At 43.1% G+C, this 17437-nt stretch overlaps 2 protein-coding genes across 3 annotated transcripts; both read right to left on the bottom strand.

The window, feature by feature from the left end:
* Window positions 1-2799: 2799 nt before the first annotated feature.
* LOC121539041 (isovaleryl-CoA dehydrogenase, mitochondrial-like) lies at window positions 2800-13586 on the bottom strand. The gene is made up of 12 exons (XM_041847243.2): window positions 13313-13586; window positions 12579-12668; window positions 12150-12201; window positions 11844-12013; window positions 9960-10053; window positions 9696-9826; window positions 6804-6900; window positions 5103-5196; window positions 4902-4983; window positions 4533-4637; window positions 4284-4356; window positions 2800-4095 (listed from the first exon to the last, which is right to left on the bottom strand). The coding sequence occupies exons 1-12, from the start codon at window positions 13433-13435 to the stop codon at window positions 3962-3964; spliced, it is 1245 nt and encodes a 414-aa protein (XP_041703177.1). The 5' UTR covers window positions 13436-13586; the 3' UTR covers window positions 2800-3961.
* A 1448-nt stretch (window positions 13587-15034) lies between these two features.
* pomk (protein O-mannose kinase) lies at window positions 15035-17190 on the bottom strand. Of its 2 annotated transcripts, none has more exons than XM_041846898.1 (3): window positions 17065-17190; window positions 16009-16296; window positions 15035-15869 (listed from the first exon to the last, which is right to left on the bottom strand). In XM_041846898.1, exons 2-3 carry the CDS (start codon window positions 16279-16281, stop codon window positions 15093-15095), a joined length of 1050 nt encoding a protein of 349 aa, XP_041702832.1. In that variant the 5' UTR covers window positions 16282-16296; window positions 17065-17190; the 3' UTR covers window positions 15035-15092. The 2 variants fall into 2 exon arrangements, with proteins under 2 accessions (XP_041702832.1, XP_041702833.1); XM_041846899.1 differs by having other exon boundaries at window positions 17072-17190.
* Between the last annotated feature and the right edge of the window lie 247 nt (window positions 17191-17437).

Raw genomic sequence — 17437 nt, 5'->3', positions numbered from 1 at the left:
CAGCCAGGGCTGAGTCGTTTCACCAGAGCAGAGCTGAGAGGTCGGAAATAGGAGTTACAGGAGTAGCGGAAACAAGCTGACAGTCCATGATTCGAGCACGTGCAACTCGAGTAATGGCAGCCAGTGTACTTTCTCTGTTGCAGACTGCTGAGAGATGCACTTGGAGAAGGAGCTGGTCAAAGACTTTTGTAATATGAGAGGAGAAGACAAGGCTCAAAGGCTCCAAAGTGTAAGAGGGAGAGGCAACAATATGTAAAATGTGAAGGTAACTAGTAATTGCTGTTTCCGCTTGACACAAACCAGATTGATACTTGTTCTATCCTCTGCCTTTATTTATAAAGTACGTAAAATAGGTGTTTCACAATATGTTTCATTGAGCTATGATATTTAAATTGGCCCCCCAAAATCATGAACTGAATTCTTATAATTTTTTTGGATAGCTGCTGACATAGAAAAAGCCCTTGTTATGTAGCATACACAACTAAAGTAAACTGAGTGACAAGCTAAAAGTCACCACACAGGGGCAGAGGTACACCAACTTCAGACATTTTCACACCCATAAACATAACATAGGCTACATTGTAGGGCGGCAGGTAGCTTAGTGGTTAAGAGTGTTGTGCCAGTAACCGAAAGGTCGCTGGTTCTAATCCCCAAGCCGACTAGGTGGAAAAAATCTGTCGATGTGCCCTTGAGCAAGGCACTTAACCCTAATTGCTCCTGTAAGTTGCTCTGGATAAGAGCGTCTGCTAAATGACCTATTTATTATTGTTATTTCATCTGTGTAGATGCAGGGCGTTTGCTTATTACGGTGCGGTTCTTGATCACAGAGGGGGAAGTAGGTAGCTCAGACCAAGGTTTCCCAAACTCGGTCCTGCACATTTTGGTTTTTGCCCTAGCACTACACAGCTGATTCAAATAACCAACAAATAACCAACTCGGGCAAAAAAAAAAAAGTGTACCCAGGAGGGGCTCCAGGACCGAGTTTGGGATATCCTAGCCTAGACAAGAGGTTAGAGAGGCTGGAAGATTACATCAACAAGAATGTTCATTTCGTTCGCAAAATGGACAACAATCAACACTGAACCAAAATATAAACTCAACATGTAAATAGTTGTTTCATGAGCTGAAATAAAAGATACCAGAAATGTTCCCTGCGCACAAAGAGCTTATTTCTCTCAAATTTTGTGCACAAATTTGTTTACATTCCTGTTAGTGAACATTTCTCCTTTGCCAAGATAATCCATCCACCTGACAGGTGTGGCATATCAAGAAGCTGATTAAACAGTATGATCATTACACAGGTGCACCTTGTGCAGGGGACAATAAAAGGCCACTCTAAAATGTGCAGTTTTGTCACAATACAATGCCACAGATGTCTCAAGTTTTGAGGGAGGGTGCAATTGGCATGCTGACGGCAGGAATGTCTACCAGAGCTGTTGCCAGAGAATTGAATGTTCATTTCTCTACCCTAAGCCCCTCCAACGTCATTTTAGAGAATTTGAAATTGTTGCATGTTGCGTTTTATATATTTGTTCAGTATATATTACCGTAAGACACTAACTGGTGGTAGATTTGCATCCTACCCATTTTCTTTATTTTGTGCTTTAAAGAGGCACCCTATTGAATCATTGCATTTTGAAGAGAAAGCAACAAGCGCAATGATACTGTGGGAAATAGACCAATGGGACAGAGAATTTTTTTTGAATGCTGCCGAGTTGAGAATATTAGCAGCATTTCCAGAGACCAAACATCAACAGAATAATCACATTTTTGAGAATTGAATGAATGTACAAAGCACTGTACTGAAAATAAAATGTGGATTGTCAGTGAAGTATGAGACACATGACACAATTAGAATTCAAGATAAATTATATTTCTGATTACACATTGTGAAAATTTATTGTGAAGCTACATCATGATGCGTAGGCCAGTTTTTTTTTTGCTATTAAATTATGCCTATATAACTGACTTTTTTCAAGGGCCAGAGTTATGTTGTTAAATGAGGATTAAGGTTTAAGTTATCTAGTAAAGTATATCTATTGTAAAGAAACTAAAGAAATGAAAGATGTTAAAAGCCATCATTCATTTTCCTACCCCATCTAATTTTGTATTATTGTCAGTATTCTGTAATTCAGCTTTTAGCTGCAAATGTATAGCCTACAAGATCAGATCAAATAAACCTTACTAAAAACCCATGTTTAAAACTATACTTTTAGAATAACTACATTACCCATAATGCTCATCGACTGAACATTCTAAATTACCATGGCAATCTTTTGTAAACCATGGCATTTATGCATCACAATAGTTATTCTATGGTATGAGGTCAGACAGAGACTAATGGCCATACAAGGTGCCACCTGTGGTAGAGAGGGGAGAAAATGGGAAGGGTCAGCTCAGGGTTTGAACTCTGGTCTCTGGCGAGGAGTCGCATAGGTGGTGAGAGCAGGGAGTGTTATCACTCCGCCACGGCGCTGCACTCCCAGTTTTATTTGTAACCAAATGATGTCAATATTGCACATATTTGGTGACATTTTGCGTGAGCAATTGGCAGTGACAAAAATAACCATAAAACATATATAGAAGGGAAGTTCTGAATAGCTTATATTACCAGCATGAATTTGTTCTTTGCAGGGTAGAAGATGTATTAATGGAGGATTCTGTGACGGAATGGCGTTGAATCAAATTAAATAAGTTCCATTGATTTACGCTGTTTATACTTCACTATATTTCAATTTCATTACTTACAAAAATACAGGAATCTGAATTCTGAGTTTTAAATAAGACATGGCCCAATTGTGCAAATTCCAAGTCATTTTTTATTCTACACAAACAGGAAACAACCAACCAACTTGGATACTTACAGTTTGACACACTTGAGGAATTAACCAAATCTCGCTGATTTGATGAGTGAACAAATCTTTATCCCCGTCAGACAATTTTTAGTTGATTTAACCATTGAATATGTTTGCTCTTAAACGTGAAAAATTATTTCGTATAATGGAAATATCATGGTTCAGTACAAGTACATTGGTTTTGCTGACTATCTTCACTTTACATTCATTCGAGAGGATTTTCTACACAGCTCAACACCACTGAGGTAAATGGAAAGTTGTTTACAAATACTTTGAAAAAAAGAGAGCGTGACAACACAATAAAAAGATAACGCTAATTTTAAAAGTCGTTAATTGTAGCCACTTGTGTGCATAGCTATGTACCCAGGAAACACCAATGGAAGGCAACAACTAATGGAAGGGGGATATATTAATCTGAAGTTTGACACGTTTGAAATGCTGTTGCTTGCATCACAGAGCGTACTGTATGGTTCAGTGTCAGACACACCACTGGATCTCTCCACTATTCAGACAGACTAAGGTCATTTTACTACAGGGTAGAATCAATGAAACCCTATTCAAGGTAAAATGCCCTAAATAAATGATACAACTGTTCCTTTTAACAACATTTCCTAATATTTTATTGTATGATAAATACAGCTTCATTGGGTTGATGCCAGACGAACTAGACTACTCATCGTATCTAAAACACTGGAGGCAGAGATCCAAGTCCACACCAGACGAATCATCAATCTTGGACCTTGAACAATGGTGCTCCTCTGGTGCTTGTTGTCCGTGACTACATCTTTAAAGAAAGCTGATATGCTGAACCATAAAGTGTTCTTCGGCTGTCCCTGTAGGAGAACCCTTTTTGGTCCCAGGTGGAAACTTTTCACCAAAGGGTTCTTCATTGGGTGAAAGCGTTCTACCTGGAATCAATACATGGTTCTCCTACACAAGGACAGGCGAAAAGCCCTTTTTTTCTAAGAGTGTATAGTGGTATTTCGTGTAAGGCCTTTGGGTGTCGTGATCCAGTGTGTGCTTTGCTTCTCTTCAGCTTTCAAGGCCTACTTGTACATGACGAAGCCCACTTGTTATTGACGAAGCCTACTTGTACATGACGAAGTCTACTTGTACATGGCGTTGAAGGCTCGACCAATGATGAGCCTGCGCACTTCGCTGGTGCCTGCTCCAATCTCGTACAGCTTGGCGTCCCTCAGGAAACGGCCCATGGGGTAATCATTAATGTAGCCGTTGCCACCTGCAGGTGGAGAAAAGCAACAATGACTTGACATTAAATCAACTGACAAACAAGCCCTCCACCCCCAACTCCCCAGAGAGATTATAGTTAGGATGAACGCAAGTGTAAAACAGCGGAGCGTGCAGTGATAACACTAGCTACAAAGATCAACATGTTTCTATGAAGTGCACGGTGGGCTTGGTTCTTACCCAGGCACTGAATTCCATCCAGAGCGACTTGAGTGGCATTCTCAGCACAATAAAGAATGACCCCAGCACAGTCCTGCAATGACAGCCCAAGTCACTAGTGTTCCATACAATATTTATTTCTATCAAATTACATTTTCATCAACATTTTCATCCAAGATGTTTTCTATTACATTACATCTATGAATTCCACATTACAATTTTATTTATTAATGAAATGTATATTTTTTTTGTTTTATGGAGAATGCTTACCATGGAACTGAAGTGTCCCTTGTCACAGGCTCGTGCCACGTTATACAAATACTGTCTACAGGCACCAAGCCGTGTGTACATGTCGGCCATCTTGGCTTGCATCAACTGGTAGGAAGGAAAAAAACATCAATTCCAGAAAAGGGCAAAAAAGTGGTTATACCTCATCATCATCACACCTCTTGAATGCTTTAGCATTATTAATTCTCACACATCAAATTTAGTAATTTCAAAACATTCAAGGAAGTGGTATATGCAAGAGAAATACGATTATTTTTTTTAAACATGTAGGTCTGTTGTAAGTTGAATCTGATTGACATAAATGCCCTTTCTTATTTGACCGCCTGAGAATGGTTTTGGTTGATGTCCCACCTGGAAGTGTCCAATCTTCTGTCCGAAAGCTTCTCTAACGTGCAGGTAGGGAACGGAAAAGTCCATCACAGACTGCATAATGCTGAAAGAGGGGAGCATTTTCTTCACTGAAGAGCATAGATATATACGTAGACAGAATATGCTCATGGGCATGTGTTATAAACCCAAAAGGACCATTAGGTCCAGAATATGTATATTTACCCGACAGGTCCTGCTGCGAGCACAAGTCTCTCCAGGTCAAGTCCACTCATCATCACATAGACACCCTTGTTGAGAGGGCCCAAGATATTCTCCTCTAAATCGAAAGACGATGTTGCAATTGAAATGTAATTCAGAATGATTCAAAACTATTCTGTGCATTACTGAATATACTCACATGGACGTGCACACGCTCAGGCACATGTATACATACAATGCATTTGGAAAGTATTCAGACCCCTTGTCTTTTTCCACTTTGTCACATTAGAGCCTTATTCTAAAATTGATTAAATTGTTTGCCCCCCCTCAATCTACACACAATTCCCCATACTGACAAAGCAAAAACAGGTTTTAGAAAACTGAAATCTAACATTTACATAAGTATTCAGACCCTTTACTCAGTACTTTGTTAAAGCACCTTTGGCAGCGATTACAGCCTCGAGTCTTCTTGGGTATGATGCTACAAGCTTGGCACAACTGTATTTGAGGAGTTTGTCCCGTTCTTCTCTGCAGATCCTCTCAAGGCCACTCAGGGACATTCAGAGACTTGTCCCGAAGCAGCTCCTGCGTTGTCTTGGCTGTGTGCTTAGAGTCGTTGTCCTGTTGGAAGGTGAACCTTCGCCCCAGTCTGAGGTCCAGAGCGCTCTGGAGCAGGTTTTCATCAAGGATCTCTCTGTACTTTGCTCCGTTCATCTTTCCCCTCGATCCTGACTAGTCTCCCAGTCCCTGCCGCTGAAAAACATCCCCACAGCATGATGCTGCCACCACCCATGCTTCACCATAGGGATGGTGCCAGGTTTCCTCCAGACGTGATGCTTGGCATTCAGGCCAAAGAGATCAATCTGGGTTTCATCAGACCAGAGAATCTTGTTTCTCATAGTCAGAGTCCTTTAGGTGCCTTTTGGCAAAATCCAAGCAGGCTGTAATGTGCCTTTTACTGAAGAGTGGCTTCCGTCTGGCCACTCTACCATAAAGGCCTGATTGGTGGAGTGCTGCAGAGATGGTCGTCCTTCTGGAAGGTTCTCCCATCTCCACAGAGGAACTCTGGAGCTCTGTCAGTGACCATCGGGTTCTTGGTCACCTCCCTGACCAAGGCCCTTCTCCCCCGATTGCTCAGTTTGGCTGAGCGGCCAGCTCTTGGAAGAGTCTTGGTGGTTCTAAACTTCTTCCATTTAAGAATGATGGAGGCCACTGTGTTCTTGGGGACCTTCAATGCTGCAGAAATGTTTTGGTACCCTTCCCCAGATCTGTGCCTTGACACAATCCTCTATGGACAATCCCTGCGACATCATGGCTTGATTTTGCTCTGACATGCACTGTCAACTGTGGGACCTTATATAGACATGTGTGTGCCTCTCCAAATCATGTCCAATCAATTGAATTTACAACAGGTGTACTCCAATCAAGTTGTAGAAATATCTCAAGGATGATCAATAGAAACAAGATGCACCCGAGCTCAATTTCGAGTCTCATAGCAAAGGGTCTGAATACTTATGTAAATAAGGTATTTCTGTTTTAGATTTTTCATAAATGTACCCCCCCAAAAAATTGAAACTTTTTCGCTTTGTCATTATGGAGTATTGCACGTAGATTGAGGAAAACAATTGATTTAAAATCCATTTTAGAATAAGGCCGTAACGTTACAAAGTGTGGAAAAAGTGAAGGGGTCTGAATACTTTGTGAATGCACTGTACACCCACACACCTGGAATCTTGCAGTCCTCAAAGATAAGTTCACAAGTGTTGGATCCCCTCATTCCCAGTTTATCCAGCTTCTGTGCCGTGCTAAACCCTGGCATACCCTGTAGGAATAAAAATTGAGCACAATTTACCAATATGTTCAGAATTCGGTTGCAAAATGCTAGTATCTTTCCCAAAACTCCCAGCTTTTCCAGAAATCCTGGTTAGAAGATTCCCGGAACCAGGGGGGGGATAAGCAGGATATCCAGAATCCTCCAAACACGATTACTGGAAAACCTGGGAAATTTTGGGAAAGTTACCCAAAACCCTAGTACAGACCAGGTAGAGGCTAAGACTGACAGAACCATTTCCATTATTGATCATAATAAAATAAAAAAGTGTACAAAAAAAGGGGCCCAGGCCCCTAACTGATGAAGTGTAAACTGGTCCAGAACAATGGCTACTGCACGGGCGCACAGTAGCCCCGAGACAGCCGCGCAGAAGAAATATCAGCCCATAGAGATAAGCCCGAGATTGAACTTCACTCAACTTTCTAGAGCAGTGGTCACCAACCGGTTGATCGCGATCGACCTCCAAAAGGCATTCCTAGTCAATCGCCAAACATTTCTGTAAAAAACCCAACGATAAAGCCTTGTGTTCCTGTTTTGTTTTATTCGTCTCGTGCTGTTGACGGTAGGTGCACCAGATTCTACTGCCCTGCGCAACGGATAGGCGAAGTATTGCCATTTTGAACCATTTCATGTGACTGAAGGTACAAACTCTGCCTTCCCGGCGGGCCCAGAGAGCAAATCAAGTGCACTATAGGCCTACCGCTGGCCAATCGGATGGCTCAGATTACTGTGTCTGCAGTAACGTAGCAGGCATAAAAAGAAAGCTACAGCAAAGTTGACACTGTGAGATTTCAAAACATTTAAAACCATGACTAGAGAGAGACTCAACGAATACAGCTAAGAGCTGCTGTTTTTATGAGTGAGTTCATGTTTACGTTCTTACTCAGCACTGTCAACACTTTGTGTATTCAACACTTTTATAAGCCATAAAATGAGCGTTCTTCCTATTTCCACTCAGTGCTAGAACAAGCACTGCAGCAGTAATGAATGAGTAGGAAAAGTGTAGATAGGCTTGTGTTATTATTACCAGCTTGGGTATTTTTTAATATTGAGGAATTATTTCACTTTCTCTGTTCATAGGAGTAACATGAATTTGTAGGCAGAAATAATGCGGTGCGACTCGAGTTTTGCCATCAGCTGGAAGACGTGTCCCTTTTTGGTCAGTGTCAGTGGAGGAAAGGGAGAGTGGAGGGATGTTAAGAGGTGGACCCTCAGTCTGCTGCCCTCTCCCTCCGCTGAGACTGACCATCAGATGCAGGCACAATCAGCCCAGTAAAATAAAAATAAATAAGCAAATTATTTAAAATGTATGCTCACTCAGCTGTGCCTCACAAGTAATACAACAACGGCTCTATTACCGGTGTGATCATATAGCCTACCTTCAATTTCGAAATATAATTTAAAAAACTGTCCCGGACAACAATGCATTGGCAGGGCAATTCAAGCAAAGCCAATATGCAGTGATAATGTATTGGGCCTCTAGCTTACTGCACAAACCTCATTACTACAGTACTGTTTGTAATTGGTTAATGTTGCATAGGATTACGTTTTTTAAGTCGTGTTAAAAAAAAAAAACATTCTGAGCGGTAGATCTCGACTTGCATTTTGACTCGGAAAGGGTTGGTGACCACTGTTCTAGAGTTTTCCCTGTTAACACGCTCAACGGTTCCCTTTGCTGTGGCAATTGTGATCGAATCAATGCAATATTAGCCACTTTCAATGCAACATACCGAAACAAAACCGAACTATGCAAGAGATTTTGTTGTAGGCAGAACAAATCGGAGTAGGATTCTATTGCATTGACACACTACTCAGCCCGTACTCTACACATACCTGTGCGGCATAACCAATCAGAACTATAGACCATTGCCATTTATGTATCTGTCCCATTTACTTTGAACTGGACTGTGTTTACAGCATGAGCGGTCGGGAGTAGATTCACTTGTTTTGAGATCAAAGCCAGAGCTGCATGTAGCCACGTGTGCACATTTTGTTCATATCCTTTGCTTGTTAGTGAGTTATTAGCCCAGTTATATATCATTTGTAGTCAGCAATAGGGGAGTGATTGCTTCCTACAAGAGCACAAAACGTGTACATTCCTAGACATATTTGAAAAACTAGTCAGGTAAAGAGCTTTTTTTGTCTTAAAGGGGCAGTGTTGTATTTTGAGACAGGCTTGAATAAGCTAAGTAGCCAATAGGCAGAGGGTACATTAATTTGTCTGATTCTCTGTAAATGGTATGAGAATAATAATGCATTTTATTTTGTAAAGTGGTTTCTTGCATCAAACACCACAACATTTTCAGTCACCTCCGTGTCTGAAGGACAAGTGGATAAACAGGTTAATGTCAAGCCCTGCATGTTTTTCTTCCAAAAGTCTCATGGAATGTAGGCCTACATTGAACACCACACATTGGCTGCTACTATAGGCTGAATGATAGAACAGCTATTTCCATGTTTAAATGTTATGGGATGCATTTTCTCCATTGTTTTTGTTGGTAGGCCACTCTGGTAGGCCTACATTATGATCAAATAGCCACAGTAGCCTACTTGGCCACTGTTAAAACTGTAACTTAAAGTGGGTACAGCCTCAGTGTTCACAGTAAACACGCACTGGAAGTTGCACAGAATTTTCTAAATGTTTCAAGTTTGCACTCAGCAGACCTGAAATTTGCTCAGTCCCCCAAAACATTTGAGGGAACATTGGCCCAGACCCATAACTGGTGAAGCTTTTGTAAGCAGAATATGGAAGGTGTTTGGTTTCATTGCCTACGATAAATACTCGCCTTCTCCACAATGAAAGCTGTGATACCCTTTTGTTGAGCCTCTGGGTCTGTCTTAGCGTACACAATGAGAACGTCGGCATCTGGCCCGTTGGTGATCCAGAACTTTCCGCCGTTAAGAATGTAGTGGTCACCTTCAGCAAAATAAAACCCAGAGGAGATGGACAGCAGTATCAGCAAGGATGCCATTTAAGTGGTAAGAAACTGGCTCAGTAGTTAGTGAGCTTGTGCTAATAGGGCAAGAGGAGAGTGTCCCAGAGGGCTCACCTTCTTTCTTGGCCTTCAGTTTCATGGACACCACATCGGATCCGGCGTTGGGCTCACTCATTGCCAAGGCACCCACGTGCTCTCCTGTAATGAGCTGGGAAAATTATATTAGAAAGATAATACAGTGCTTTCGGAAAGTATTCAGACCCCTTCACTTTTTCAATTTTGTTACATTACAGCCTTATTCTAAATTGATTAAATAAATTGTTTTCCCTCAATCTACACACAATACCCCCTAATGACAAAGCGAACAGGTTTAAAAATGTTTGCTAATGTATATTTAAAAATAAAACTGAAATACCTTATTTACAGTATTCAGACCCTTTGCTATGAGACTCGAAACTGAGCTCAGGTGCATCTTGTTTCTATTGATCATCCTTGAGATATTTCTACAACTTGATTGGAGTCCACCTGTTGTAAATTCAATTGATTGGACATGATTTGGAGAGGCACACACCTGTCTATATTAGGTCCCACAGTTTACAGTGCATGTCAGAGCAAAAAACATGCCATGAGGTCAAAGGAATTGTCCGTAGTGCTCCGAGACAGGATTGTGTTGAGGCACAGATCTGGGGAAGGGTACCAAAACATTTCTGCAACATTGAAGGTCCCCAAGAACACCGTGGCCTCCATCATTCTTAAAATGGAAGAAGTTTGGAACCACCAAGACTCTTCCTAGAGCTGGCCGCCCAAACTGAGCAATCGGGGGAGAAGGGCCTTAGTCAGGGAGGTGACCAAGAACCCGATGGTCACTCTGACAGAGCTCCTCTGAAGCGATGGGAGAACCTTCCAGAAGGACAACCATTTCTGCAGCACTCCATCGTTCAGGCCTTTATGGTAGAGTGGCCAAATGGAAGCCACTCCTCAGTAAAAGGCACATGACCGCCCGCTTGGAGTTTTCCCAAAAGGCACGTAAAGGACTCTCAGACGATGAAAAATAAGATTCTCTGGTCTGATGAAACCAAAATTGAACTATTTGGCCTGAATTCCAAGCGTCACGTCTGGAGGAAACCAGGCGCCACTCATCACCTGGCCAATACCATCCATACAGTGAAGCATGGTGGTGGCAGCATCATGCTGTGGGGATGTTTTGCAGTGGCAGGGACTGGGAGACTAGTCAGGATTGAGGGAAAGATGAACGGAGCAAAGTACAGAGAGATCCTTGATTAAAACCTGCTCCAGGGTGCTCAGGACCTCAGACTGGGGCGAAGGTTCACCTTCCAACAGGACAACGACCCTACGCACACAGCCAAGACAACGCAGAAGTGGCTTTGGGACAAGTCTCTCTCTGAATGTCCATGAGTGGCCCAGCCAGAGCCCGGACTTAAACCTGATCGAACATCTCTGGAGAGACCTGAAAATAGCTGTGCAGTGACGCTCCCCATCCAACCTGACAGAGATTGAGAAGATCTGCAGAGAAGATTGGGAGAAACTCCCCAAATACAGGTGTGCCAAGCTTGTAACGTCATAACCAAGAAGACTCGAGGCTGTAATCGCTGCCAAAAGGGTCTGAATACTTACGTTAATGTGACATTTCCATTTTGCCAAAAATCTCTAAAAACGTGGTTTTGCTTTGTCATTATGGGGTATTGTGTGTAGATTGATGAGGGAAAAAATAGATTATCAATTTTAGAATAAGGTTGTAACGTAACAAAAAGTGAAGGGTCTGAATACTTTCTGAATGCACTGTAACATGGCTATTTCAGAGACTGCCTGTATAGATCAGACACAAACATGCTCTCCCGTCATGAGCTGGGAAAAGACAACAACGGTATACATTTCATATTGGATAAATAAAAAGAACACATGGCTATTGCACTTTGAGGCTGCCTGTATACTTCAGGGTGCATTAAGCATGTATGGGACAACAAATATGATCCACACCTTGGCCATGTACTTGTCCTTCTGCTTCGTGTTGCCATGGCGCACCATCTGATTGACACAGAGGTTTGAGTGTGCCCCGTAGCTGAGGGCAACAGCTGCTGACACTCGCGACATTTCCTCCATCACAATCACATGATCTAGGTAACCCAATCCTGAACCGCCATAATCCACTGGGGGGGGGGAAAGAGTTACCATAGTTATGATGCTACTTCTACATCAGAGAAACTAAACTATTTTACACCTGGCAAAATAGCAAAGAAAACAGACATGGTAATACATAAACCGAAAACAATATCCATCTCTTACACGGGGCAGTGATACCCAGAAGTCCCATGTCACCCATGTCCTTCCAGAAGTCCTGCATGAAAAAAAAAAAACCCAATAGGTTACCAGGTGTAAACCAGGGGTCTTACAAAGTACCTTTTTTTAGTCACAAAATACACACTCAATGTAGACCTACATGAGAAGAAAAAAAATGAGGTGTTAGCTCTTTATTGTAATACTGTGGTTATACAATGTCCAGTCTTTTTATGATTTAGGTCATTGTATTCTAATGATGTCTTGATATTCATTTGGGGTGGATTATCATGTTAGCAGTGCAGCCCACAGTAAGATATGCAAGTGTATGAAAATTATTCAAGAAGAATACCACACACACACTACATCCTATTATGGTAGGGCAGTCCTAGCTTACTAGCTGTTATTGGAATAGTAAAGTATATTTCATCATCTCACCCGCATCCCAACAAATTCGTTGCTCTTGTCAATCTCATTGGCAACGGGTGCCAGCTTCTCTGCTAGGAACCTCCGGATTGTCTGTCGGAGCTGGACAAAATAGGGAATGACAGCAATAACATCAATAAAAATGAATCAACATGAATTTCAAACGGAATATGTTCACATGTATACTGTTAAAAAAAACTAATGTATCAATACAATAACTACGAGATAGTATCAACATATTGTGTTATTGTTATGCAAAAAGTCGTTTCTTCCCTTTCTGAACGGAGCAGCGTCACATGCATGCACTAACTTTCACCCAATCAAAAACTGCCCAAGAAACCCACCCCTCGTCCACACCGACGTTAGCATGTAACCTTTTTCTAAGAACATACCAGTAGCTACCAGAAGTCTGAAAGCATTGTTTGCCCCGTGCATACGTTTACTCTGAACCGACTAGTAGTGAGTTACAGCTGGTAGCCTAACAACGAGCGTCTCGATGTCCAGACAACATAGGTAGCTACAACCAGAGCCATCTAAATACGATTCTCGCCACAACAGTTGTCATAACAGTCAGTCATTTTGGCCGCTAACACTAGCTAGCTATGCGTCCTTGACACCTTTCTGTTTCGTACCTTCATAAAAATCCACAATGCAGACTTTCAACGGAGCTTGTTGACTGTATGTCAGCTGTCTTTGGCCGTTAGCTAGCTAGGTAAAAGTTCACTGAAGTAGCTATCTAACGTTACCTGTATCTGCTCCTCAGTAAGCCCGTTGACGACATCATCCACTGGAAGACCCGCAGCGCATCCTCGTCTTGAAACCGCAGTGATTCTTGCTCCCAGGCGGAATGCACTCCTGACTGCAAACATTGTTAAACTGCGGTACTAGACTGTATGCTCCTAAACAGTCAAGATCAGCGCAAGGTCGGATAATTATACAATTACTGCGTAATGTCCGACGTGCTACTGCAATCCACAAACCAGGGATGTATTCATCACGTCTTCTTCTTCTTCAGTGGGGTTTATCGGCGGTTGGCATCCAACGTTATGGTGCATTACCGCCACCTACCGTACCGGAATGTGGGCCAGAGACAGGGATAAACTAAATCCTACCTGCCAACCCAGTTTCTCTTAAAAAAGATAAAATATTTGAGACTATATCTAATGACGTTCTGCTCAATATACTCTTTAAAATAATTTCCTGTATCCCCTTCTCCCTCATACTAGATCTCATCCTCTCTCTTTCCCTCTGATACTGCCCACACTGTAGCAATACATGCTCCACAGTCTCTATTTCCTGACAATAATCACACTTTCCTGTTGGATGCTTTCCTATCACGTTTACTGTCTTATTCAACTGGCTGTGTCCCACCCTTAATCTTGTAAAAATAGCCTCCTCTCTTCTGTCCCTTCCTGCCGTCCTCCCATCCCCGACTTTCCTCTGTACTTGAAATAAATGCCTTCCCTTATTATCTCTATTCCACTGCTCCTGCCATCTCTGCACCATCACTGTATATATCAGTATTTTTGCCTCTGCCTTGCTCATTGACACTTCAACATCAATATCCCCACTACTAAGTGCTTGTTTAGCCTGTTCATCTACTGCCTCGTTCCCCTCCACCCCCACATTGGCTGGGACCCAAGTAAATCTTATCTGAATACCCATCTGTTTAATCCTGCCATGGGTTTGTAGCACCTCATAAAGCAGGTCTTGTCTGCTACGTGAGCTAAAGGACTGGAGACTCATTAACACTGCACATGAATCAGAGCAAATAACTACTCTTGTCTTGTTTGACTTCCTCCACCCACTGCAAGGCCAACAGTATGGCCATCAGCTCCGCCGTATATACAGCCAGATGATCTGTAATACGTTTCCTGACTTCCACCCCATATTCCTGCACTACAAATGCTGACCCAGTACGTCCTGTCCTTGGATCTTTTGAACCATCTGTGTAAATGGCCACAAAATCCTGATACACATTCTCCAGACGTCTCTTAAAGAAATCAGCTGGATCAACCCCCTCCCTATCTTCCTGTAGTCTCTCCAATTCATCACATCTTGCAACGGAAACCGTTTAAGAACCAAACGGGGCGGGACCTTCCTGAATTTGTCCAATAGAAACTCTTGTTTTCGTTGCAAAACGTTTTCCATTTGGAGTAAACGGTTCCTGTTGCAAAAGACGAAACGTTTTGCAACAATTGTTTTTCATTAATACACCTCATGTTTGGAAGGGAATTCCCTCTATCATGCACGAGAGTTCTCTGTCAGCTGTTAACGGAATAACGGGGCGCTAGCGCCACCCTCTGTGCTGGAGCACATTATATGAGCTACTTGCAGCAGAGACTGTACATATTATTTCAATACAAATTCATTGAAGATAAAAGTGGGCAAATGTCTAAAGAAAACAAACAATTGTCTTTTGATTTTCAAAGGTAACATCTCGAAGGGTAAATGATAAAACAGTGACAAAACATTTATTTTTTATTTCACAGTCCAGTTTCTTATCAGTACAAAGAAAAAGTGAGATTAAAGCATGTCTCTGGCGCCACCAGGACCGGGACTGTCTCTCATCATGGTTGCATAGACGGATCTGTACACGCTCAGGACGTCCATTGCAGAGGGGCGAAGATGGGGGTCTCTCCTCTTACACTCCCCGTTGATCTTAAAGAGGTGGAAGTGGGCTACGTCACCTCCTGCTACCCTCCCCATCAGGAAACGTGTCACATCTGGAATCTTCCAAATGTCTGTTTTTTCATCGTACCCCAGCATCAGCTCATCGGCAAAAGGCTGGCCTTCACCGTGGGGCCACAGCTGCTCTGGGGCCACAAATCCCCCGGTGAGCTCCCGGTGGCCGCATTTCACTAATGAGCCCGCAGGGGCCCCGACCTCTGGCAGGGCATCCAGGTCATTGACCACCAGGTGGAAGTCGCTGGTCAGCAGGAACTGTGACAGGGTTTTCTCCAGGTCATTGGAGTCACACATGACTCTGGTCCCGGCGGGGCTGGTGTGGAGGTAATGGAGAATGGCGACGTAGTCCAGTGCCAGCCGCAGGCGGGTCTGCCAGGTGTCCCGTACACGGTGCCTCTCCTGGGCCAGCACGGCAACCAGGCTGAGCAGAGAGCCCAGCGGATGGTACTCTGTGACCAGGGTGTTGTCCTCTGAACACATGCCTACCAGTACCACCACGTGGGACCCCTGGAGGGCCTGGAGCATGGACAGCCCATGGAGGAAGTCCTCCTGGTACTCCGGGGAGGAGAGCTTGGACAGGGCTACTTTGTGACCCTTCCACTCGGACAGGAAAACCTATGGGAGAGGGGAGGAGGACATTGAATAAACATTTCAGGTTTCGTTATGTATTCAGGTTCCGTTATGTAGTCAGGTTTGCTTACGTCAGACGAAATTGGGCATAGGTTTCAATGTTCTCTGTTGTTGAGTGGCTAACCTGCTTAACGGCTCCCTGGCCGATCATCTTCAACTTGCGCACCTCTGTGCGCACCTGTGGACACTCCAGCCACGGCGAACAGTTCTTCATGTTGGCCATCCTAAAGTGACGGGGCGGGCACGCGCCATGAGGAGTCAGGTGGGGTTCGCCGTCGTCGCTCTGCTGCAGTGAGTCCAGGTACAAGTAGATCACCACATTGCCCAATAGCAGAGCACCAAGGCACACCAGCACCACTGGAACACCGCGGGAGGTAGTGCTGTTGTGCCTGTCCATGCTGCTGTCCTGAGCCTGCTCACAAAGGGAGAGAAGTAACATAGGCAACTTTTGGAAACCCACAGACCTAAAATTGGCATAGCTACTGTAGCTATGACATTCAGTCTTAAATTGCAAGCAGTCTCCCTCCCTGGCATTTATGAGTTCGAGCAACCTAGCTCTGCAGTGGGACATGCATCAGTCTCGACATGATCTAGAATCCACAATGAGAACAGAAACTAACCTTGATACTTCCAGCACGCTGTTTTTACATAGCTAACTAACTACATACGAAACCGACGTCAACGTGCGCTGCTAACAGCCACTTTCAGACTGCTCCATACTGGACTCGAACCAGTGGTTCTTTGCACCTCAACACATGTGACCTCCCTCCATGACAATGTACCAACGGGCACCTTTTGAGTGGCCCCATCCGCACGAGTGTTCCCACACAGCCATATCTCCATCTTACAACGTGTGTTCCAGCCTTCTCTGGTGTACAGTATGTGTATTTTCTGTTTGTGAAATTATTTTGATGTGCTATGAACATACTAGTAGAGGAATTTATGTTGAGAATCGATTCTCGTTTAAACGGAGTATTTGGCTGTTTTTGGCTTCCAGAGCCAATTCGCCTTTAATCCAGAGCCAATTCGCCTTTAAACATAACATGTAAAGGTACTTGGACAGGAATAACGTTAGGCTCCTTTAGTCCATTATTGGGCTACATGCTAGCTAGCTAGCTAACGTTAGAAACCTAGTGGAAACGGGAAATACTGGTTATTAGCAGCTAGCGAACTAACTTACCTCTTACTTTACATGACGAGAGAAGACACTCTGCCTTCGTTTCACCTCGTTTCTTATCTATTTAGGACTTGTTCATTATCTAAAGTATGTTGTTGTCATTCATTTCTCCAACGTTGAAAAATTACATCCGGGTAAAACTTCATAATAAAAGTCCCCGGGTAGCAATTCAAATCACATTTTATTTGTCACATGCACCGAATACAACAGGTGTACACTTTACCGTCAAATGCTTACTTACGAGCCTTTACCCAAACAATGCAGAATTAAAAAGTAACACAATTGGCTAATAAAAGTAGAAAAATAGTAACAGAATAAGACAATAACAAGGCTATACACGGAGTACCGGTACCGAGTCCAGAGAGTGTCCACTGTG

The sequence above is a fragment of the Coregonus clupeaformis genome, chromosome 21 (genome assembly GCF_020615455.1).
Source record: "Coregonus clupeaformis isolate EN_2021a chromosome 21, ASM2061545v1, whole genome shotgun sequence".
Taxonomy (NCBI): domain Eukaryota; kingdom Metazoa; phylum Chordata; class Actinopteri; order Salmoniformes; family Salmonidae; genus Coregonus; species Coregonus clupeaformis.
The sequence above is the reverse complement of the archived record's forward strand: the minus strand, read 5'-3'. Positions and strand labels throughout refer to the sequence as shown.

Coding starts and splice junctions, on each gene's coding strand:
- LOC121539041 (XM_041847243.2), bottom strand. CDS start 13,435: ATGTTTGCAGTCAGGAGTGCATTCCGCCTGGGAGCAAGAATCACTGCG. Junction 12,669..13,312: donor TTACTGAGGAGCAGATACAG/GTAACGTTAGAT, acceptor TATTTTGTCCAG/CTCCGACAGACAATCCGGAG. Junction 12,014..12,149: donor TCTGGGTATCACTGCCCCGT/GTAAGAGATGGA, acceptor CCCCCCCCCCAG/TGGATTATGGCGGTTCAGGA.
- pomk (XM_041846898.1), bottom strand. CDS start 16,281: ATGGACAGGCACAACAGCACTACCTCCCGCGGTGTTCCAGTGGTGCTG. Junction 15,870..16,008: donor GCCAGGGAGCCGTTAAGCAG/GTTAGCCACTCA, acceptor CCTCTCCCATAG/GTTTTCCTGTCCGAGTGGAA.